The sequence below is a fragment of the Microtus oregoni genome, unplaced genomic scaffold, assembly GCF_018167655.1.
Source record: "Microtus oregoni isolate MIOR12 unplaced genomic scaffold, Mior012 000002F_ref0000024, whole genome shotgun sequence".
Classification (NCBI taxonomy): Eukaryota; Metazoa; Chordata; class Mammalia; order Rodentia; family Cricetidae; genus Microtus; species Microtus oregoni.
In genome coordinates, this window is record NW_024543061.1 from 30,158,885 (window position 1) to 30,183,748 (window position 24,864).

The window sequence follows — 24,864 nt, forward strand, 5'->3', positions numbered from 1 at the left end:
GGAGAATCAGACAGCGAGGAGGAGAGGGAGACAGAAGGGAGGGGTGAGAGCTTCCAGGTCCAACCTCTAATATAGAGGAAGGGAGACACTAAGACTCAACATGCAGACAGGGCCTTCCTACTGGCTTATAGGAATCTATGGGGACTATGGAGTGTGCTACCCCTGAACTGTGAGGTTCAGAAAGGACTCTTAAGTTAAAGAGCCACAGTCTGGCTTTTGAGGTGGCGGGAGGAGGGTGCATTAGGGGAAGGGGCACAGGATCAGCCCCAGTGCTGCAGAAGCAGAGGAACTGAGTAGTGTTGCTACTCATCCCTCCAGACAAAAGTTAAGCAATGCAAGGGAAGCCAATCCCTGGTAGACACTTAGCTATCGCTGGTTGAGGTCTCTATAAATACCAGGCGCTGGAAGACAACAGGGAAAGGGTTGGCTTTCCTAGGGGAATTGGGCCTAAGAAGGATTTGACGACATGAGAAGGCTGAATAGAACCGCGGTTACGGGAGTGTTAAGAAGTTGATTGGGCCGTGTGCTGGGCAGTCTCTGTCAACTTGACACAATTAAGAGTCACATGGGAAGAGGGAACCTCAACTGAGGAACTGCCTCCATCAGACTGTTCTGTGGTTGTGTCTGTGGAACATTTTCTTGATTAATGATTGATGTGGGAAGGCCCAGGCCCACTGTGAGCAGTGCCACCCCTACACTGGTGGTCCTGGGTTGTGTAAGAAAGCAGGCTGAGCAAGCCATGGGGAGCAAGCCAGTAAGCAGCTTCCTCCATGGCTCCTACCCTGACTTCCCTCACGAAAGGACTGTGATGTATCAGTGTAAGCCAAATAAACCCTTTCTTGCCCTGGTTGCTTTTGGCCAGGGTGTTCATCACTGCAATAGAGAGCAGACCAAGATAAGCTGGGACCTCACGAATTGGTGATGACATCTAGAAGCTTTGCTGAGCCCCACGATGGGGCGAGATCGTCATGAGGTAGTAGAGGCTCTGGCAGAGCTGAATGGTTCAGACTGGAACGAAAATCAGGTTTGTAGATGCTAAAGCAATCCTGAGGGGATGCCTCTGTCACTGGACAAAAGAATTACAGAGAAGAGAGGTGGAGACGGGCAGACACTTGCCAGGGAGGCACAAGGCTCTTCCATCCCATCACCAGTACTGCAAAGAACTAGCCAAATAAAAACATAAATAATTGCAAGGGCTAGCCAGAGAAAGAGCTGCAGACACAGCCTGTGATCGCCCTCTAGGGCCACATCTGTGAACTGCAGCAGCTCCAGGCCCGCTCTGTCTTGGTCCATCTGCTCCAGGGAGGAGTTTCAGGTCACTAGAGTCCCTGCAACCGCCCCTTTGCCTGATGCTGAGACACACCAGAGTGTCCAAGGCACCTAGATGAAGTCACAGCCGACGAGTAGGACTGCCCAGGAGACAAAGGACTCTTCCCAGGATGCCAGTGCTCAGGAAGTCATCAGAACAGGGGCCACTCAAGAGAGGTGAATGATCTCTCAGACTTGTCTTATCACGAAAACATCAAGCTAGGCCGGGCGATGGTGGCACACGCCTTTAATCCCAGCACTCGGGAGGCAGAGGCAGGTGGATCTCTGTGAGTTCGAGACCAGCCTGGTCTACAGAGCTAGTTCCAGGACAGGCTCCAAAGCCACAGAAAAACCCTGTCTCGAAAAAAACCAAAAAAAAAAAAAAGAAAAAAAAAGAAAACATCAAGCTAGGTCACAAGACACGGCAGATCTGGAACGATCAGACATCCCCCTAAGCAGTCCCTAATGGCACAGAGGCTCCCTGACTTTCTTCTGGAACTGCTAGGGAAAAATATTGTAAAGTTACAGCACCATCTGGTGGCTTTAGTGTGAAACTAACGCTTTCCTAAGTCTAGACATGATTTCCTAACCCTATAGACTGGGGACTTGCTTCTCAGGTGAAGAGCCCGGGAGCGGAAACCATGACCTCTGAGTGTGAAGAAGCTTGTCAGTACTGTGGAGCTCTGGGTTCTAAGTTACCTCAGGGTCATTTCGTTCAACACACAGGACCCACATGACAAGGGGAGTGACCAGTTGTAACTTCCCTGTCCCTGTCATCCTCATCTGTGACCACAGCCACAGTGTAAAGCTGGGGCTGTCACAGAAGGGGCTGCTTCAGATGCAGGCAGGAGCCATAAATGCAGGAGTATTCACCTTGGGAGATGGCCTGGGGTCCATGTACCCCACACCCACCCTCCATGGTGGGATAATGTTCCCAAGATGACATCACAAATGAGAGGGAGTCTGTGACCGTTAATCTTAAATGCCAACCTGATGGGACTTGGAACCACCCTGGAAATACACCATGTGACTGTGGGGGAGTTTCTAGATTGACTTAGATGAGGTGTGAATACCCATTCTAAATTTGGTCAAACAATTCCATGGGCAGGAGTCTCGGATTGCATAAAAAAGAGTGAACTGAGTTGAAGCCCTCCTGACCGCATGGATGTGACCAGCTGTCCCAGCCTCCTGCCACCATGTCCTCCCCACCATCTCAATCAACCCTCCCTCCCTTCTTGTCTTCCCATCTCAATCAACCCTCCCTCCCTTCCTGTCCTCCCACCTCAATCAACCCTCCCTCCCTTCCTGTCCTCCCCACCACCTCAATCAACCCTCCCTCCCTCCCTTCCTGTCCTCCCCACCACCTCAATCAACCCTCCCTCCCTTCCTGTCCTCCCCACCACCTCAATCAACCCTCCCTCCCTTCCTGTCCTCCCACCTCAATCAACCCCCCCCCCCATCAAGCTCCTTATGTCAGGCACTTTGTATAGCAACTGGAAACATAATGAAAGCCTGCCTGGGCCTTCCCAGAAATCTCCTGGGGTCACACACACTGCACACCCCTTGCACCCCACTGAAAGAGAGCAGCTGCAGGGACAGCTGTGACAGTCACCACTGGACTACTAAAGTCCCACCCTCTGGCAGGGTAACTGGCTGCAATTTCTGGAACCTTCTGGAACTTTCCTGGCTGCCTTTAAAAAGCCTTTCACTTCTTGCTGCCTCTTTCTTCCTATCTTCTTTATCCCAACTGGGATGCTTTTTCCCTTAGGCCAATTTCTTCTTTATTTAGTGAGAAGCACCTGTTGAGTGTCCTGGGTGGGGGGTACATATTCTCTGAATTGCTCCAATCTTACCGATCTCATCCTGAGGCCAAACTACTAGACTTATTCTTTCCCATAAAGCTTCTCTGTTGATATTCCTGTCCTTGGAAACTCAGTGAGTTTCTTTGTTTCATGTTGGGACACATACAGATGTGAACCTCTTTCTCCTTGTCTGAAGTTCAGAGAATTTGAGTTTATTTTTGCTCTTTCAAAGATGTTGACAAGTGTGGCCACACACCTGGCCTAGGGTGTGGTTACTTGGTGTTTTGGACATTAAGAGGGCCCATCCACTCCACCCTGACCAAAGGTCGGAGAATTCCAGCACACTCCTATGCTCCTTCATTTAAAATAGGTTTGACACAGGGAGTGGCTGCCTACAGGATACTTGGTCTAGGGTGTGTTCACTGCCTATTTCTGCCCATGACATAAAATACTTTACTCAGGAAATAGCGGCTTGATGTCTCAAGTACTGAAGCAAGTAACTGTTCTGAATGTCCTTTGTGTGGTGTTAAAGCAGTCTTTTACTTTCTTCCTCCTCTTTTGTATTGGGGTATAAAAGCACACAGAAATCAAACACAGGAGAACACAGAATTCAGCATGCAGTATTCGCGGAGTTGCCCTCCCGGTACTATCCTATGTCTCTGTGTTTCTTTCTTATCTCTGTTTCTCCTACCTAACGTTTCTAATCCTCGTGCCCCTATTCTTGAACGTACGAACCTGTGTTGGACTGTGATAGAAGTCGCCCCAAAAAGGTGGCTTATGACAGATGGCAGCCAAATGTGGCACTTACAACTGTTTTGTTTTGTGGTTTTGTTTTTTTTATTTTTTCAAGACAGGGTTTCTCTGTGTAGCACTGACTATTCTAGAACTCACTCTGTAAACCAGGCTGGCCTTGAACTCAGAGATCCACCTGCTTCTGCCTCCTGAGTGCAGGGGTTAAAGGTGTGCACCACTACCACTGGGATTCAACACAGTTGAATCTAAGAGCTATGTAAGAGCAGAGACCCAACAGTGCCTGCCAAATGAGTTCTGACCTTGCTGTGTGACACACCAGCTGGGGGCTCCCTGGAGCAGAAGGGCAGGAGGGGCACCACATGGCAGCTCCTGGGAGATCCTGCGGCCTCACAGGCGGCCGGAACATGTTCTGTGAACTCTGCTCTCCTTAAATGCTTGCTCCTCTGCTCCCTTCTATTTCTGTCTGTTAACCCACCACTGTGCTGGTGTTTGCTTTCTAAATATATCGTGCTGTACGTCTTTCCTCTGCTGCATCTGAGCTTTGCACAAGTCTCTCCCTCCGTGTACTAGCCCTCTCCCCAGGGCAGTGTTTGCACTAAAGACATTTGACATTAGCTGAAATATTAATGGACTGGCTTTCCTATTCAAGGCCTGGAATTAGAACAAGAGGGCCAGAGACCTTGAAAGTTCACTTTAAATGTCCCTTCTGGTTAATGTCAAATTCCTGAAAATTGTCCCCTTAGTGCACCTGCAAGTCAGCAAGAGTTAACATGGAAACACCCAAAAGCCAAAGGAGATTTGTATAGAACATAGGGGCAAAGGAGAGAGGCCGCCAGCATAACTAAACCGACATTCTAATGACTCAACAGTATTAAAGGAAACAGAAGCCAAGGCTGGGGTTTCACTTGGTGGTGCACTGGCCAGGAGGTCCTGGACTCCATGCCCAGCACAGAAAAGAAAATAGTCTATAGCGTCTAGATGGTTCAGTGGGTGAAGGCACTGTTTTATCCCCAGGACCACAAGGTGAAGGAAGAGAACTGGCTCTGGAAAGCTATCTTCTGACCTCCACATGCACACAAACATGCTCACATCCATGTACACAAAATAAATATGTAAAAATATACAATTAAAAATCTAAACCTAGAACTCTAGCCTCCTAAGATCAATCAAGGGGCTCACACCCATGTCTTCAGCATCTACTAAAGCTCAGTTCACACAGTGAAAGCATAGAGCCCACGCCTCTACAGAGCACTTGGGAAGCTGAGGCAAGAGAATTGCTGGAGTTCAAGGCCAGCCTGGGATACTGAATGAGACCCTGATCCAAAACAAAACCTCACACCCCCTCCAGCTCCCTGCAAGGGGAAGACTGACAGTGCCTCACTGGACCCTGGGACAGCGTCAGCCCTCACTGGACCCTGGGACACCGTCAGCCCTCACTGGACCCTGGGACAGCGTCAGCCCTCACTGGACCCTGGGACACCGTCAGCCCTCACTGGACCCTGGGACACCGTCAGCCCTCACTGGACCCTGGGACAGCGTCAGCCCTCACTGGACCCTGGGACAGCGTCACCAGCCCTCACTGGACCCTGGGACAGCGTCACCAGCCCTCACTGGACCCTGGGACAGCGTCACCAGCCCTCACTGGACCCTGGGACAGCGTCAGCCCTCACTGGACCCTGGGACAGTGTCACCAGCCCTCACTGGACCCTGGGACAGCGTCAGCCCTCACTGGACCCTGGGACACCGTCAGCCCTCACTGGACCCTGGGACAGCGTCACCAGCCCTCACTGGACCCTGGGACAGCGTCAGCCCTCACTGGACCCTGGGACAGCGTCAGCCCTCACTGGACCCTGGGACACCGTCAGCCCTCACTGGACCCTGGGACAGCGTCACCAGCCCTCACTGGACCCTGGGACACCGTCAGCCCTCACTGGACCCTGGGACACCGTCAGCCCTCACTGGACCCTGGGACAGCGTCACCAGCCCTCACTGGACCCTGGGACAGCGTCAGCCCTCACTGGACCCTGGGACAGCGTCAGCCCTCACTGGACCCTGGGACAGCGTCAGCCCTCACTGGACCCTGGGACACCGTCACCAGCCCTCACTGGACCCTGCGACAGCGTCACCAGCCCTCACTGGACCCTGGGACACCGTCAGCCCTCACTGGACCCTGGGACACCGTCAGCCCTCACTGGACCCTGGGACAGCGTCAGCCCTCACTGGACCCTGGGACAGCGTCACCAGCCCTCACTGGACCCTGGGACAGCGTCACCAGCCCTCACTGGACCCTGGGACACCGTCAGCCCTCACTGGACCCTGGGACACCGTCACCAGCCCTCACTGGACCCTGCGACAGCGTCACCAGCCCTCACTGGACCCTGGGACACCGTCAGCCCTCACTGGACCCTGGGACACCGTCAGCCCTCACTGGACCCTGGGACAGTGTCACCAGCCCTCACTGGACCCTGGGACAGCGTCACCAGCCCTCACTGGACCCTGGGACAGCGTCAGCCCTCACTGGACCCTGGGACAGCGTCACCAGCCTTCATTGGACCCTGGGACACCGTCAGCCCTCACTGCGAAGCTGCAGGAGTGCTTGCTGGCACAGGATACTGATGCTAACGATTAGACCCCAGAGGAGTGTGTAGCACAACTCTGTTTAATGCCAAAGCCTTTTAAAAGTCTATTTCCTATAAGGGAAATAAAGTCTGAAGAGACCTAACACGGTATTGTTTGGTAACTTTAGGCGATGAGACTGTGGCCCAATTCTATTTTCTTCTTTTGTTTGCATTTTAAAAGACTGATATGCTAGTATTTATTACAAGCATAAAAATGAAGAGCTTTATTCCTGCAGTCGGGGAGCAAGTGTCCCTCCAGCGCTCGACAGCTGGCTCTGCCTTATGGGCCTGTCCATCCCAGTGAACAGACTATGTGGGCACAGTAACTGCAAGGTCAGGCCACGCAGCAGCAGCCAGGGCTCAGCAAGGGTTTGCGGGAGAAAACCACCTCCAGGTCCCAGCAGACAGCTGCCTTGGCGTCTGCTTCCTACAGGTTCCATTCCAGGCAGGCGTAATTAAAGAAGTCTAGTAAGAAAGATTCCATCTAGGGAAGGGTGGCTGATTTGAGATTTAACTCTGCCACTTATTCTCGGGGTAATACAGTGCCACTTTTAAATCTCTGACCCAGTTTCCTGAGCTATGAAACAGTGATAGCGGCCGCCCTGCTTCTGCAATCCATGAGGTGCTCCGAGTGAAGCCCTTATGAATCTTTCTACCCAAGGCACTGCTGTGTGTGCCCCCTCCACTACCCCTCTTCCCGTGAGTGTGATCATACTTCGCCTTTGGGGACACACCTCCCCTCTTCTTGGAGTTAAGGGACCCCACACACTGGTTTTAGGGGTAGCCTACCGCAGTCCTTGCCAATCAGAGAATTCTGGCCTTGGGGCAGGACAATCGAAGTTCAGGACCCAATCTGAACCAACCTGACCCACTCCTGGTCCTGGGAAAACAGAGCTCTCTTTCTATGGTGGTCACTAGGGAAGGGACAATGATTTTCCTAGGCAGTCTACCTGGATTGAAGCCAACAGAACAGGATGGAGCAGGATGGCCCAGAGAGCCAGGCTGGCACGTTGAGTCTCCTGCTGGTACTGCAATCCTGTTCCTTGTCCCATAAGCCCGTAGAGTCCCCTTGCCACAGAAGCCTGTGAGTCTTGTGCATGGGATTTCCCCAACCTGCTGGCCTCCAGGGGTCATCCAGCCCCTCTCTGGCAGGACCTCACTACCTAATGCAGGTCCTGTCTTAACAGAAAAGGAAGTGTGTAGAGGGTGACGGAAGGGGGCAGTCTTGAGAGGATGTGCCATGGGCTGAACCCCTCTGAAACTCAACATTGAAATGTATTGTCCAGAAGCATTTAGGAGGCTGAGGAAGGAGGATTGTGAGTTCGGGCAGTGTGGGCTACCTACGTGGAGGGAGAGGGTTTAATTGCAGTTATGACAGGACTGAGTGAGCCTTTAATAAATGACTAGGGCTGGAGCTCCACCTTCTGGATGGCTTAATGTCACCACCATACATTAGTGTCACACAGCAGCTCAGGCCTGCCCCTCCAGCTTTGTTCTTCCACAGGGCCATGAGACCCAAAACCCTCCCAGGTGCAGCCTTCCCACCATGGAGGTCTGGCTTCCAGAACCTTCTAATCCTACAACAGAAAGCAGCTACGACTGGACAAAACAGCACTTAGGAATGAACTGACCTTGCTTTAACTCCACCCCCACCCCCATCCCACCCCACTTGGTTGTCTGCTCTTCTGGAAGGACACTGACTGGAAGAGAAGCTCCCCTCCTCAAGCCTGGGGTGTAGGACTCTGAGTCCTCAGGTTCAAGGGTGGAACAGAGCAATGGTGGTGAGTGATACACTGGCCTTTGGGTCTTCCTGAATCTCAGCCTCCCCACCCACTGCCACCAAAGACCCTAACTCTGTTCCCATCTCAACCCTCTTGCAGTAATGTCTGCCAGGCAATGTAAGGAAGCTGTGTTTAGGGGCTGCTAATGGCATGGAGAGATACCTTTCCAGCAGGTGGATTGGAAAGTGGGTACCTTCAACCCAGCAGTGGAGAGTGGGTGGCATGGAACGCTAGCCCCATGTTCCTGCCAGGCTACACACCATGGACAGGGCACTATCAGCATCACAGCCCCCAGCATCTGTTCATGGGCAGAGTGACTGTCCCTTATTGAGCTGGGTAGTGAAGGATGGTTACCTAGCAACTAGGAAAGCAGGGTGCAAAAGAGCTTCTGGGGCCAATGGAATGGGAAGAATCAGAACTAGAGGCATAAGGAGCAGGCTTGAGCCACTGCCAAATAGAACAGGATGCTAAGGTTGATGCTAGTCACCGGAGAGTCCCCTGCATAGCCCATCAGCTCAGTTCTGCCAGGCAGGAGAGGGCTGCATTGTGGAGACCAGTTTCTGGCGGGCTGGACATACAAGCTGCATTGTATATTACTAGAGTTCATGCAGGAGTGTTTTCACAGGAAGACAGCTGCTCCTTGGGACCATGTGGTGTAGAAAGGCAAGACACCAGGGGAGAAAGAGAAGGCCACCAGCAAGGACACAGTCAAGAGGCCAGCAGCGCAGTTGCCTGCCTCTGTTTTCCCTTCCTGCCATACAAGAACTGTGTGACAATCACTCGGTGTGACAGAGATGAGAGGACAGGAACATCAAGTGAGCCATATTGAAGCCTAGAAACCATGACACGGCTAGAATTCAGTGGATGACGGTGAAACTTCTCGTCAAGAGAACTGGAGAAGCCCAGGGAGGAGACACAAACCTTCCCGGACCCCAGAGTCAGTCCCAAGCAGGCCTGCTGCTCTCCTACCCACAGCCTACCTGCCTCTCTCCAGCAGAAATAGCCTTAGAGGCCCAGGGCATCAGACTGCCCAGTACAGAACAAGGGCAGGACTGCTAAAATGCTGAGCCACAGACCCAGGAAGAGGAGATGGGGCCCTCTGGCGGCTTGGATGAGAATATCCCCACAGCCTCCCATTTGAACACTTGGTTCCTGGCTGATGGCACTATTTTGGGAGGTTATGAAACCTTTAGGAGGTGGAATCTAGCTGGAGGAAGAGGTTTGTTAGGGTTGGGCTTGGACACTTCCTTTCCACTCTCCTGTTCTTCCAAGAGGTGAGCAGGAAAGGCGTCCCAGATGCATACTCCTGCCACCATGGAGCCGCTTGCCACATCTACCCGGCCCCAATGGTGGGCTGTATCCCTTTTAACTCTGAGCCCACACAAACCCTTCCCCCTGTAAGTTGCTTCTCGGCAAGTATTCGGTCACAATAACAAGAAAAGTAACTAATATGAGTCTCTACCTCCCGTCATATACTAAAATAGTTAAATATAAAAGTATAAAGCCACAGGAGAGCAGCAGATATCTCAGGGAGGGAAAAGCTTCTTTAAACACAAAGCAGCAAAAAGCAACAAAAACATTTAAAACCATTTTCAAGGGGCTGGAGCACGGGCTCAGCAGTCAAAAGCACTGGCTGCTCTTTCAGGGGATTTGGTTTAGATCCCCAGCATTTACATTGACAGATCACAACCCCTGGTAACTCTAGTTCCACGGGATAAGATGCCCTCTTCTGGATTCTTTCGATACTGCACACACATGGGACACACAGAAAAGCAGGCATATACATAGAATGTAAATAGAAAAACTCATTAAGACTTAAAAAAAGCAACTGACAAACTGTAAAATTGTTTCTGTTTGTAAATGAGAGACATATTTTCTTTCTTCTACATGAAGACTGCACAGTGACCAAAAAAAATGAACGCCTTGGTAGGGAAAAACCGTGGAAGTGATAACAGCAGCAACCACTTTGCAGAACACTTCCCAGTGCCAACCGCTGTCCGGAGTGCTGGGAACGCAGCCCTTCATGTAAGCTGCACCTCCCTGCAAGGTGAGGACCCCATGTCCTAGATGAGAAAATGAAGCTTTGCTCTTGCTTTCTCCACAGATGTCAGGATGCTGTTAGTAGGGTTGGAATGGCAGAGCCTACCTTCTCTCCACTCCCCCAGGCTTCAGATCCAAAATGAAGAGTGTATTTTATTTATTTTCTTTTTATGTGTATGAATGTTTTGCATACATGCATGTATATGCATCATTTTCATATCTATTGGGTTCCCTGGAACTAGGATTACAGTTGATTTGTTGTGAGTCACTGTGTGGCTGCTGGCAATCACACCTGGGTCCTCTGGAAGAGCAGTCAGTGCTCTAAACCACTGATCCATCTCTCCAGCCCTGAAAACTATATTTGATATTTCTATATGTAAAATATATTGTATAGAATATATTATATAATCTATGTTCAGAATTTATACATGGTGTATTAATGGTATATATATTACTAATTAATATATATTCATTTATACTGTCAAGCCATTTACAAAGACCATTATAATTTTTCCTATCAAATTGAGGAAAATCCTCCCCCCTGGGGTTCTAGAGATGGAAGGCAGGCCCTTGTACATTATCATAGAGGCAACTCTACCTTGGAACCTTATCTCCAGACGTTGGCTTTTTTGAGACTAGGCTTTGCTGTATTGTCTAGGCTGGCCTCCACCTCATGATCCTCCTGCATCAGTTGCCTGAGTGTGGGGACTGCCTGGGCCATCACGCCAGGGTGGGAAGCATCTCAAGCCCCAGAGTTCAGTCCCTCTGGTGAGTGCATGCTGGAGCTAAAGTGGTCTTTCTGGGAGTCTCTTTGCTGAGGTTTCCAGAGCCCCTGTAAAGACCCACACACTTGACGGCAGAGCCGCTCCATTTGCTCCACTGTCTGAACTCTCCTCTGCCACTGCCCCAGGCTGACCTGATCAGTCACAGCGCTGGGCTCGCACGCCCCGTCTCACAGGCTCCTCAGTGCAGCAGGGAGCAAGGACAACGAAGCACCTGCAGACGGGATCCTGGATGTGGAGTGGGAAGAAGGCCAGAGATGGTTGCCTTTCGATTCCTCTGTACCTGAGGTATGCCTCTGTGGCCTGCTCTGGATGCCTAGTGATTCTCCCATATCCTACCAGACTTTTACAAATCCATTCCTTTGTCTCTTGGGGATGTCTGGGCTCCCTGACTTCTGTTCCTGGGTGGGATGCTGATAGAGACATGTCTTGACCTACTGATCTCATTCTAGACTTTATTCTGGGGAAATAATCAGGAAAGTGGAAAAAGTATAAGAACATTTGCTGCTGCAACTAAACCTGGACACAAGAGGGGAGGATCTTGGGCCATCTGACAACCACGTGTGTGCTAATACACAACTGTTAAAAATCGGGTAGTAGGGGCCAGAGAGGTGGCTCAGAGGTCATGAGCACTGGCCGCTCTTCCAGAGGACCTGGTTTGATTCCCAGCACTTATATGACGACTTTTAACTATCTATAGTCCAGTCTTAGGGGAAATCTATCCACACCTTCTGGTCTCCTTGGGCAACAGGCACCCACACGGTGCACAGAAACATATGCCGACAAAACGCCCATATGCATAAAATGAAAAGAAAGGAAATTTGTAAAAAAAAAAGTTATAAAAGGATAATTAATAATGTGGAAAATACATTTAAAAATATCTCAGATGAAAGTAGAAAATAGAATGTTCCTGCAGGGCTGTGGTGGCACGTGACTTTAATCCCAGCACTCAGGATGCAGAGGCAGACAGATCTCTATGAGTTCAAGCGTAGCCTGGCCTACAAGAGCTAGTTCCAGGATAGCTAGGACTGTTACACAGAAAAATAGAAATCCTGTCTTGAAAAACCAAAATAAGAAAGAAAGAAAGAAAGAAAGGAAGGAAGAGAGTTAGTTCCTTATGGTTCTAGTTTTTCATATTTCTGTTGTCAAATTGTGAGTTGCTTCATTTCCTTTGAATTAACTTTATTTTATCTTTTGATTTTCTACAGTGTTCACTCACAGGCTAACCTGGAACTCACAGAGATCTGCCTGCCTCTGCCTCCTGAGGGCCAGGATTGAAGACATGGCCACCACAATTTATGTAATTATTATTTAGATTTCTACATTTTATTTTAATGTGCATGAGAGTTTACCTGCATGTATAGCTGTCTGTGTACCATGTGTGTGCCTGGTGCCCTGAGAGTTCAGAAAGCATCAGATTCCCTGAACTGGAATTATAGACAGCTGGGAGCGACCATGTAGGTGCTGGGAATCAAACCCAGGTCTTTGAGCAACCAGTGCTCTTACCCAAGTCTTGTTTAAGTCCACTGGGTGTGTCATAGTTTAGGGAGAAGATTTGGGGCTGACTATTCATACCACAGCTCTCTTTTCCTAATCTTAATAGGGGGACCCCACAAGCCAAGACACCACTGTAGAGGCCAGGGCCGGAAGCACTGCAGCCTGCTCCATGCACTGGTTACCAGTCCCCAGATTGTGTGTAGCCAGCTTGGTGCCTGGACCTTGGTAAACAGTAGCTTCTATTAAGGAGACACTTAGTGATGCCAGATGGCAGACAGCCTGGAAGACACCAGAGGGAAGAAGACTGGGGTGGAAACCGCCCCACAGTCCCTAACAACATGGATCGCCCTGGTATCCTGCGTAGAGATAAGTGAGCAGAGCTACCTGCAGTGGGACCCAGGTCCAGGCTGGTGCCATTCAGTTCCTCCTCTTCCCAGAAGTACTGTGGTGGCTGCAGGAGCCGGGACTCCTCGCTGTCCTCACTGGGAAAGCCGGAGCCCGGAGCTAGGCCGGCGCCCAGGCCCATGGCCTCACTGGGCTCCTCCGAGTCCAGAGGCTCAAAGTCAGTGGGCAAAAGAAGGTCGAGCAGGGAGGTGGAAGTGAGGCCTTCAGGGCCAGGCTCATCCACGCCGGCTGCACAGGCACCCAGGGAAGCTACTGTAAAGACAAAACCAGATATCAGGAAGGAGGGTCAGGACAAGGACTGGCAAGACACATCACAAAGATGGACACTCCTCAGCACTGGGGCTTCAAGGGACCTGAGCTACCCTTTTAGAGTGTTCAGCCTCCCCTGTGACAGTGGCAAGAGAGCCAGCAGGGAGTGAGGACTTGATGACCCTGCTCCCCTCATCCCCAGGGTGCTCAGAAAGTTCCTCTGTCCCAGTCTAGTAGCTCTGCCAGACACTGCAGGGACAAATTCAAGCCAAGGACTTTGCTGGCATGTGACACTGTTCTCTAAGTTTGCATCCCAGCCTGAAACTTCCAGCCCGTGCTATGATTTGCATCATGCAGGTCTCCTGGGTGCAGTTTAAAAACCCACGCAAGGTTGCAGGGCAAACTCACCAGTGCTGGCAATCCTATAAGTTTATTTAGACTCATGGGCCCTCCTGACTTATCAAGACAAAAGAAACAAAGACCAGACTACAAATGAAAAGGATCATCTTCCGTCTCTTTCGCTCTGCCACCGAGAACAGCAGAACTGTACCACTGATGAGTTTCACAGCTAGCTTGGGCACCTCACTGCATGCTTTGGGAAGTTGCTCAAGTCCCCCGGGTCTCACCTCCTCACCTAGAAGACCTGGAGGTTGATGGAAATGCCCTCTGCATCCTTCCTAAGACTAACAGCATCAGTGGTGTGGGGAGGGCAGGTCCAAGACCCGCGCGCCTGGCCCCTGCACTGGATGTGAAGTGTGACCTGCTGTGACCATAATGAAGGAAAATTTCAGTGATGTTTATAATAAAAACAAGACCTCATATTTTCAGGGCCATGTGCAAAGTGCTTTACAAACAGCATCTGAATTTTAATCGCTTCACCCCCTGATGATGAGGGCAGCGCTTGGCTGCTGAAGGAAGGGAAAAGACCACAGAGTTCCAGCAGAAACTGGGAGAATGTCAGGTACATTGTGCACCTGTTAGTCAGTCCAGGACTAAGAATAGCACCCTGACCTATAGGAGAGCATCTGGGTGGGGTTAGTGCGGAACAAGAGGGCTGGAAGGGGAGGCAGGCAGGGTACCAAGAAGAAGAGTTTACACTTGTCTTCTCTGCCTGGGTGAGGGTCTCCAAGCTCATTCATCAGTCCATCCTTAGAGTCCATTGTAAAGCATGGGCGGGCACTCTGAGCCCTCAGTCCCAGAGGGAGGAGCACTCATTGCAGGTGGGCGGAGCTGTCTATCCCAGTGAGGACCCCCCCCCCCCCGGGGACTGTGTACACTGCTGTACAGGGACCTGAAGAAAGCACAGAGACCCGGGACGTCCTCCACCTAGAGAGCCCTAAGAGCAGACCATGAGTGCATCTTCACCTGCACTAACACAAAGGCTGCGCTCACACCTGCAACCCCAGCACTCTGGAGGCTGCGGCAGGAGGATTACAAGTGTGAGGTTAATTTGGGCTACATGGTGAAATCTTGTCTCAAAAACCCTCGAATGGGAAGGGAGGAAGGGAGAGAGGAACGAAGGGAGGGAAGAAAGACAAGACTGATGTGAGTAGCGGGCTCATTAATGTCCCATGTGGCCTCAGAGCCAACACGGGGCTGACTGTGGAGGCCTAGGAGACCAAGGCAGATCCACAGGGCAAGAGCTGGCAGGCTGGTCCCTTCTACTCTGGCTCAGAGATGTTCCACTCTCAACAAGCTGATCCACAGGCCTCCCTCTGAGCTGCGGGAGGCCAAGTTCTACCTGGGGCAAGGGGCTCCTCTGGAAGGCAGGACTCGAGACACTGCTATGTTCTCCCTGTGGCAGATCTGGCGGCTGGGGAGATTCTGGCTTGGAAGCTGAGAATCATCAGACCCCTTCCAGAGCATCTCTAGCTGTCCCAGACACCAGGTCCAAAGTCCTGTGTCCATATTACCAACTCATATGTGGGAAAGGGCAGGGCATACTCATGGCTTCAAGACACCTAGAGGCCAGAGGGAGCCACAGCAATCTTCATGGTGTCCTCCTCCCCTCGGGTTCCCTGTGGTTTCCACAGGAGGATGCCAATGAGTCCTTCCACTCCAACTCTCACCCCAGACCCTAAAACAACTCTGGTTGTTGTTCTTCTAGTCCTGATTCTATGGGAAGAGCAGGGTCCATCCCGTGACAGGTAGATGGTAGTGAGTCAGGTGGCTGGGTCTAACACAGAAACCACCCAAGGGCTCTTCTCTGAGGCTCTGGGGGTACAAGTGTGTCCTCCAGGAGGACACCCCTCTGAAATGCAACTGTGTAGTTTTTCCCTTGATTGAGGCTAAGTTCCCACTCCTCAGACTTGAGCATCACCTTCACAACAGGCCTCAAGGGCTTTGCTTTAGTCTCAAGGGTTATTCTCTTAGGACAGCTTGTCAACCTACCCAGGCTAGAACAAGAGTCCATGTAGAAAATAGCCAGGTTAGCAGTGTCCCAGTTGAAGCCCCATGTGACAAAGCCAGCCAGGACAAGCCGATGTGGAACTCGAAGGAGCCTGGCTGAGATCAGAAGTGCCAGCGGATTCCAGCTGCACTGCCAGTCCATAATCATGAGCTAAATACACAGAGTCTGTTCAAAACCAGTCCGGTTCAAACCTGAGCCAGCGCAGATGCACAGGCTGGCGGTGTGTGTGAGTTAAACAGAGAGCTAAGCCACAGATAAGCTTTGAGCCCCATTGTTCTGCAACTTCTAGAACATTTCCAGGTTGATGCTTCTAGTTTGGGGATCACATCAAGAATTTCTGGGGTTTACGGCTAGAGAGATGGCTTAGTGGTTAAGGATCCTGGCTGTTCTTGCCAAGAACATGGGTTCATTTCCCAGTACCCACATGGTGGCTCACAACCATCTATAACTCCAGTTCTGGGAGGTCTAATGTCCTCTTCTGGTCTTTCCTAGTACCAGGTGGCACATGGTGTACAGATATATGTGCAGGCAAAACACCCATAAACATAAAATAAAAGAATAGCAAAAAGAGTTTCTGGAGATTTTTGTTATTGTTTTAAAATTTACATTTATTCATTCTCTGTGTGTGCATGAGTGTGTTACATTTATGTGCATGTGTGTGGTATGTGTGAGTACGCATGTGCATGGATGTCAAAGGACAACTTTAGGGAGTCAGCTCTCTTCTTCTACCACATGGGCTGGAAACACCGAATTCAGGTCATCAGGTTTTGTGACAAATGCCCTCACCTACTGAGCCACCTTGCCATCCCCACAAGTTCTGTTTTAAGTCAAAAATTTGGGGGTGATTTGTTGCACAGCCCCAAATTTGACATAGCCCGCTGGCACACTGAGAAAGGTTATAAAGAGGGCTCTTTCATGCAGAATAGGAGCTGAGCAACTGAACGCCATTCATTCACTCATTCACTCACCCCAAAAACCTTTTTATAAATTCTGGCTTTGCACCAGGCATTATACAAAAGTCAAGTAACACGGGATATGAGAAAGATAGTCCCCAACCTTCAAATGCCAGTTTCTGGTGGAGCCCAGGAGGAAGTCAGATCATCACAGCACAGTGTAACAGGTGTGTAAGAGGGCGAAAGGTACAACCGCAGAATGACAGCGTCGTGTCTGTGCTAGCAGACTCAAGAGAAGGAAGGAGGATGAGTAAGAAGCGCTGCTGGGAGGGGAGCGAAGCTGGGACAGCACCTGGGAATGCTCATTCCTCATCTCATTCTGCGGGGTGGGCAACGGTGCTCCCCAAGGGAACACACACAGCCTATACTCCACGCGTTACAGTACAACAAAGCAGCCAAGGCCACATTACTAGAATGAGGTCCACAATGCTCACAGCTCAAAGCGTCAGTTTTGGTAGGAAGGACTTGGGTCTACTCAAAGGCCTACATCTTGAAGGGGGGGACGCTTCTCCAAGCCCCACCTTCCCAATATGCTGGCCCATGAATATCCTTGATTCGTTCCTGCCAAGTCTCTCCAGAGACAGTCCCTGCAGATATTTTAGGTACTTCAGGATTCCCTAGCAATGCTCACTGCGTACATCTCTCCTCCACACTACCCTCTGAGCAGAGAGCCATCAGGGCCTAAATGGACATATGACTCACCCCATGTTCCTGGCTCTGTATGGATGAGTAATGCTGTTGGTCCACAGACCACATTTTGAATAGCAAAACTCAGCACAGCCTTCTGACGGCCAAATCTGTATCTACTGCCCCGTCACAAAGATGACCCAGCCAGATCCTTTAAAGTGGCAGAGGGGCTCTCCACCAATGGACATACCCTAGTACCTCCTCTCCACTCTCCACAGTCACAATCATACCCCATTCATGCCATATGCCCTAAACCAAGTTTCTAGAGATTTCCAGAACATGACAATCTCCTTTGCTTTCTTCATACATGCTATGCCTTCTGAAATAGTACCCATTTATTCCCATCGTTCCCCTACCCAATTCTTAAAGATTTGTCTTTATTTTTCTGGAAGATGTTGCCTGCATGTACCACCTGCATGTAGTGCCCATGGGGTCACGCTGAAGGGCACTGAATCCCTGAAGCTGGAACTGTGAGCCTATGAGGGTGCTGGGAACTGAATCTAGGTCCTCCGCAAGAGCAGCAAGTTCTCCCAACAGCTTCCCCACCTGCCTAATTCGTACTCTCACTTCCGGACACAGCTCTCTCTGTCTCTCTCCTCTCTCTCTCTCTCTTCTCTCTCTCTCTCGTACATGTGTGTGCATATGTGTGTTTCATGCATGTGAGCATGTGAGAAGAATGTCAGGTGAACTTTATCATTCCCTACTTTATTCCTGTGAGCTAGGGTCTCTCACTGGCCAGAGAACTCCAAGATCCACCAGTCTCTGCCCCCAAAGATAAGGTTGCAGGCATGTGCAGCCATGCCCAGTTTTTTCTAGGGATGCTGGGATTCTAACTCAGGTCTTCATGCTTGTTCAGCAATCCCTCTTATCCACGGAGCCAACTTCCCAACCCCAGATATTTTCTGAGCAGTCTTCCCTGGTCACGTGACTGGGCAGGGTGCCATTCTTTGTTATCATAGTCTTGGCCCTACGTTTGCTCCTCACCCATTGGCAACAGACAATCATCTAACTCTCATCAGATGGTAAACGCGCAGCGTGTCCCTCGACACTGTAGTGTCTAGTTTCTGACACACACCAAGGCTCAGCAAGCCCTTGAGGGAATAAACAAGAATAGGTTAGACCTTCCCGTTTTACAGATGAGATCTCTGACAACTCATGGGATTAAGTTAATAGAAAGAGCTGTAATTAGCTGCTTCTCCCCACAGGAAGGTCTTGCAGATGTTCTATGAAGGAGGTTTGGGAAGCAATTATTTGCTGGGCTGAGCTGCTTAAAACAATATTCAAGACAGCATAGCTACCCCAAGGGATGTGAGTGCCAAGCAGGGAAGCCAGTGCTAAGGACTGGAGGGCACCCCTTTCCTTTAGACACTCTGCCTGGGGTTCCCACAGCAAACCCAAGCTGAGTCCATGGGGAAGGTTCCGCTGTCCCACAAAGTGCCCTCGGGAATGCTATCCTCCGCGGAGCTCTCATTCACAGGCCACAGGGGCCCTGTTTAGAAACACTTCTACAAACTGTCCTATATATTTAACACTCACTTTCTAATTTTAAAAAAAGTGAAACAGATTCACAGAATCCTGTCAATCCAGTGCCAATTAAAACTGAGCTCACTTGCGAGGACTGTGCCATCTCATTGTCAGTAAAATCCATACAGGAAAGCCAGCCACATCGCCATGCGGCCACTCCTGGCTTCTGTCGGAGCCAAGTAGCATGCCAGGCCTTCCCTGGTGATACAAAGATGGACATTGGACGGTCTCTGCCTGCTGGGAAATTAGCAGTTTCGGGGAGAAATGAAATCTAAATTGTATACAAGATACCAGCTGCTACGGCAGCCCTCGTTTGCAGAAGCAGCCTCCCCAGGGCTGGGGAGCAGGCATGGCACGGCGCCAAATGAGAGAAACCAATCTGGAAAAACTCATTCATGCATCCCAGGAAGAAGAAAATGTCAGGTGATGAGGGATGTGTGTGCTAATTAAACCCCGAATATTGTACAGGTTCCCAGGGCACCTGAGCAGCCACGTTTTGGGGCCGTGAGGAGTAAGCTTTATCCACATGCTGTGTCTTGGCAGGAAGGCTTTAGTGACAGGAGGAGAGAGTAAAGCTGGTCTTCCTCAAGAATCTAGAACTCATCTTTCCTGAAGAAGTGTGACCTGCTTGCCTCTGAGCCTCTGCATTACCTCCTCAGAACCTAAGCTGGGTGTGGGGGCACACGCCTTTAATCCCAGTATTGGGAGGCAGAGGCAGGTGGATCTTTGTGAGTTCAAGGCTAGCCTGGTCTACAGAATGAGTTCCAGGACAGTTAGAGCTTCGGAGTGAGACCCTGTCTTGAAAAATAAAACAAAAGAACCACAACAAAACCAAACAAAGAAACAAACAAAACCCAAACTAACTGAAGTGTGGTAGAGAAGTGGCCACCGTCAGCTGACCCGGAACTGCTCAGCACTTCAGCCAGCCGCCCCAAGGACAGTAGAGTAGAACCGTGCAGGCCCCACAGGGGTGGGGTGGGGTGGGTGCTTCTTGGTCAGCCAGGACTGTGCACAGAGCCCTGTGGTTGGGTGTACCCTGGGTCTGCACCTTGACCCTTCCATGCCCCAGGTGGGAGCCTCCACTCTCCCACTCCATCTGCAATCCAGCAGTCAGCAGTGCCTCCCTGACCCCGCCAGCATCCCCTCTTCTTCATCCACTTTCCCTGGTGGTCTACAGGCATTAACAAAGACTTTAAAAGGGGGAGGGATCTGATATTTTCCCTGGTTTTCACTCTTTTCCAACCAATTTTCATTCTCTGAAAGGCATACTCCTTGTGACTGTTCCTCTGTCTACACAGGGACCTGAATGTTTCAACGGCTTTGGTAGTGGGCAATTACTTCAGCAAGGGGGGTGGGTAACTGCTTTTCAGACCTGCCTACCACGAGAGGACACCAGAATAGAAGGGGAGCCCTGTCCATTCTGCAGATAATTATTTTTCCCTTTAATAATTAGTCTGCCTCGGTGGAGATCCCATCTGACTCAAAATCTCAGAATTATGCTCCCTGTGTGATTCATTCTCTTCCTCGAGCTCGTTGCATTTTCTGTTATTTCATCACCCTAAAGGGAGGCAGAGAGAAAAAGGCATACAGGAAGGGATGAGGGGAATCAGCCTCAGGGAAAAGCAGATCCAAACAAGCCCAGAAAAGGGGGCTAAGGAAACAGGCAGACATCTTAGCCAAAGCCCCAGAACCCAGTGTGCCCTCCTGCACCGGTCCCACTTCATCCTGGCGATCTAGTCTGTCTGCCACCAGCTGCACACGGCCCTCCCCTAGCCAGCGGCTTTCAAGTCAGATCCCCCTAAGCCCTGAGCAGACACCAGCCTGGGAGGTGGCTGGGCAGCATCTGCCACTCTGCCCCCATAGCCCAGAGTGGCAGCCACAACAGAAGTGCTCTAGCACCACGGTCCTACACCCCCATCCCCCACCGCCACGCCACTGCTGTGTGCCGTGGAGGCACAGTGCTTAAGTGAAGCCTTCTTCTTCTACACAAAGGTGTAAAAAGGAGGCAAGCCGACAGACACACATGTGCCTGCACAGAGGCAGGGGCATGCTCATGGAGAGAGTGTGGTAGGAGAGGGAGGAAGGGGCCTGACTAGCACTAGGATGAAGGCCCGAGAGCCAGGCCCGGGTCCTGACTTGTACTGCTGGCAGGATTGGTGTGGCTCCGACCCGGAGAGACAGCAGACCTTCTATAGAGGACTGTATGCATATGCAAAGATGCAGGTGGTCTGTGTAGATGTGATGCCAACACCAACTGACACCCCCTATGTTGTTAGGTCCTTTCTTCATCTCTGGGGTAAACATGTGCTCTTGCTAACTAGGCCTGCTCATAGCAGGCCCAGCACTGTGAGGGGCCAGTCCCCTCTTAGTCTTTTTGTTTTATTTTATTTTGTATGTATTTATTTATTTAGAGACAGGGTCTCATTCTGCAGCCCAAACTGGTCTTGAACTCCCAATTCTCCTGCCTCGTTGGGTTCCTAAGTGATGGACTTAACAGGTACACATAACCTTGATCACCCTCGCCAACTCCTCAGACATCTTCCTGGGGTTCTATCATTGCCAGTCCCAAAGTAAGGGCCCACCACATGTCCATATCAAGCAGGGTTGGCTCCTCCCCTCACATAGATCCCAGGAATTTATACATATATTGCATATTGCACAGGGTGGGTCTTGCTGGGGTGACTGCCTGAGTACAGGAAGCTAGTCCCATGCCTGTCTCCACTGGAGGGGAAGTTGCGCAGGGCTATTCACTGAGTCTTGGAACCCACCCTGTCCAGCACCCTGCTCCCGCACCACGCCCACCTTAGTTAGGATAGGGTCCCAGCTCCACCCTTCTGTGAGCTCTACTACGTCCTGATCCTGATCCGACCCACCTTTGCAGTCAGCCTTCCTCCCTCCCCTCTGTGTGGTGGCTTGCCTCTGAGCCTGTCAAGCCCTTGTGCCCGCCCCCTACACACACGCACACACCCCTAAATCGCATGTCTACCCTGGGAAGCTGTCTCTTTCTCTCTCACGCAGACATATCCATTTCTTACCTGCCTCAGGCCCCGACCTGTCACACACCCACACTAACGAGGTACCCAGTGCGACTGATGAATGGAAAACCGCGTACCAAGTCTCCCACACAGCTCCGTGTGGCGGCAGTCGCTGTCGCAGACCTACCCCTTTGTCAGTTCCTAATAAAGTTGCCCCGCGCAGTCGAGGACACGCGTTCACAACGACACACACACGCCTTCCCAGGCAAGCTCCACGCACATGTAAACATCCACCTTGGCCACGCAGCTCGTTTTCAGCCCCCGGCATCCCCGGCCCACGCGCCGTGGAGACCCGCTAGACCTTTACGATGCGATTTCTCTTAAGGGTGTCACCCGCGCGCTTTCTCCTCCCTTGATTCGCCTCCCTGAACCTTCGCGCGCACACACGCACACACCCCTCTGCCTGGTGGCCGAAGAATGATCAACCTGTCACCTGTCACCTGGCGAGGGGTGGGGCGCGGGCACCTTGGTGCAGCGGCCCCACCGCCACCGTCCCCGAGCGCGCGCGTGGCACGGAGTATCCAGCTCCCTGGACACAGCGCCTGGGGGGGGGGGGGTCCCCGCTCCAGGCCCCGCGCCGCCACCTCCTCCCCGCGCGCGGCCGACCCTGCGCGCCCCACAGCCTTTGTTCTGCCGCGCTGCCAGCACGGGCCCTGTGCGCCCTGCGCCCTCGCGGCGCGGCCCGGCCCCACTCACCCGCGGCCAGCAGCAACAGCAGCGGCGGCGGCAGTCGGGCGGCCCGCAGCGGCCGGGCCATGGTGCAGCGTCGCCGCCCGCAGCCGCAGCGCCGCGGCGCCCGGGCCGGCGTCGGGGGCGCGCAAAGCGAAGGCGGTGGCGCGCGCGCGCCGCGTTGGCCCGCGCGCCCGTCACTCACGCGCCCAGCCGCCCAATCGATGCAGTGGACAGCTCGGGGGCGGAGTCCTGCTGCGGAGTCTGACTTCGCACCTGCACCTCCAGCCTTGCGCCCTTTGCCACCCCGGGGGGACATCCCGGGAAGCGGGTCCCGCACCCTTTGTGCAGCAGACCAGCCAGCTGCAGCGAAGGAGAGAGGTCAGGGTCAGCAGAGGCCTTCTGGGGCACGTGGTCTGAGGTCCTGAAGGCCAGGGCAGACCAGGCTTTGATGGGGAACCTGGGCAAGAGCAGAGCTGAACTTTGTGCCAGGTGTAATTTATTTATCTTCATTTTATGTGTATGTTTGCCTGCATGTATGCATGTGCACCAAGTGCGTGCTTGATGTCCACGGATGGCTGTAAATCACCATATATGGGTGCTGAGAACTGAATCCCAGCCATTCATACATAACCTCTGAGCCACTACAGCGCAGTTAGACTCTCACAGCCTGAGCAAATTTGTGCCTGTCACCAGATATCTTGTGAGAGTCGCCTTTCCCTCTAGTCTGTGCTTCCCCTTGACTTCAAATTCACTCCTGCATCAAGCATGATGGAAGCAAATATGACGGGCATTGCTCTTCCTCAGTCTCAGGAGAGCAGGGCCATTCCTCAACATGTGGGACCAGAGCCTCAACTGTAGGAAGGCTAGCTAAGCACAAAGGGCACTGGGGCAGCAGAGGGGCCCTCCAGCCTACTTCAGTAGAGACATATTCATAGGATGGATGGATTAGATAAGCTGGGTTTGGGAGAAACCATTCTAGATAGAGGGAGGCTCTGACAATCTCCAAGATAGAAAAGTGCCCTGCTTCTTCTATGAACAGTGAAAAAGCACCTATTGACTGTCCAACACCCATAATTTTGTGGGATTTTTATTTTATATACAGTAAATTAGGAAAGCTGTTGTGCAAAGTAAATTGTAAACAGACATGGCGGCACATACATGTAATCCCAGCACTAGGGAGGATACAGGTTAAGACCAGGTCTGTCTCAACTATAGTAAGAGGAGAGGGGCACTGGAGAGCCGGCTCAGCAGTTTGCTACTTTTCCAGAGGACCCAAAATTGGTTCCTAGCACCCACATTGCTGTTGCCTATAACTCCAGTTCCAGGGAATCTGATGCCCTCTTCTGGCCTCTGTGGGCACTTGCACACACAGCATATATTTACACACACACACACACACACACACACACACACACAGTGAGAGAGAGACAGAGAGACAGAGAGAGAAAGAGACAGAGAGAGGGAGAGGGAGAGGGAGAGGGAGAGAGAGAGAGAGAGAGAGAGAGAGAGAGAGAGAGAGAGAGAGAGAGAGAGACTAGAAATTGGCTTATTGGTTAACACTTGCTGGCTCTTGCAGAGAACCTGCGACCTGTTCCCAGCACCCACATGGTGACACAGAACTAGTGTTAACTCCAGGTCCAGGGGATTTGGCGCCCTCTTCTGGCCTCTGTGAGCACCAAGCTTGTACACAATGCACAAACATTCAGGAAAACACTCATATACATAAAATCAAAACTAATACATTTAAAAATCAAGCATCTGTTCTAAAATATAAAAAATGTTATTTATGTGGGCTGGAGAGATGGCTCAGCAGTTAAGAGCATCTTCCAAAGGTCCTGAGTTCAATTCCCAGCAACCACATGGTGGCTCACAACCATCTGTAATGAGGTCTGGTGCCCTCTTCTGGTCAGGCATACACACAGACAGGATATTGTATACAAATAAATATTTTTTAAAAAAATGTTATTTATATTTTTGTAGCCTTGACTTGCCCAGAGCTCCCCACGCAGTCCAGACTGGCCTTGAACCCACTAAGATCCATTTGCCTCCACCTCCTGAGTACTGAGATGGCTTGTACCATCATGTCTGGCCTATGCTGGATGTTTTCGAAAACTAAATTCACTCCTCACTGCAGGGGGGGTGCCATTAGATCTTCTAGTCTAGAGAAACAGGATTTGGAAGACACAGGCAAGATATGAGCTCCAAGGGAAAGAAAAGAGTGGACGTGGTCTGTCATATTCAGGGGAATGAGCATTGTCACTGGGAAACAGTGCAGAGACAGGGATGGGTGGCTTTTAGCAGTTCTGTGGTTTATCCTTCAATGTGAGGACCCTGAACACAAGGAAGGA

General features: G+C 51.3%; 1 protein-coding gene across 1 annotated transcript in view; it reads right to left on the reverse strand.

The window, feature by feature from the left end:
* Positions 1–22,679, reverse strand: part of Podxl2 (podocalyxin like 2) — a 35,767-nt gene extending 13,088 nt beyond the window's left edge. The window contains exons 1-2 of the mRNA XM_041644938.1: positions 22,541–22,679; positions 12,966–13,238 (exon numbers count right to left, since the gene is read on the reverse strand). Coding sequence (XP_041500872.1) covers positions 12,966–13,238; positions 22,541–22,601 — 334 coding nt within the window. The 5' untranslated portion in view covers positions 22,602–22,679. The remainder of the gene's footprint in view (positions 1–12,965; positions 13,239–22,540) is intronic.
* Between the last annotated feature and the right edge of the window lie 2,185 nt (positions 22,680–24,864).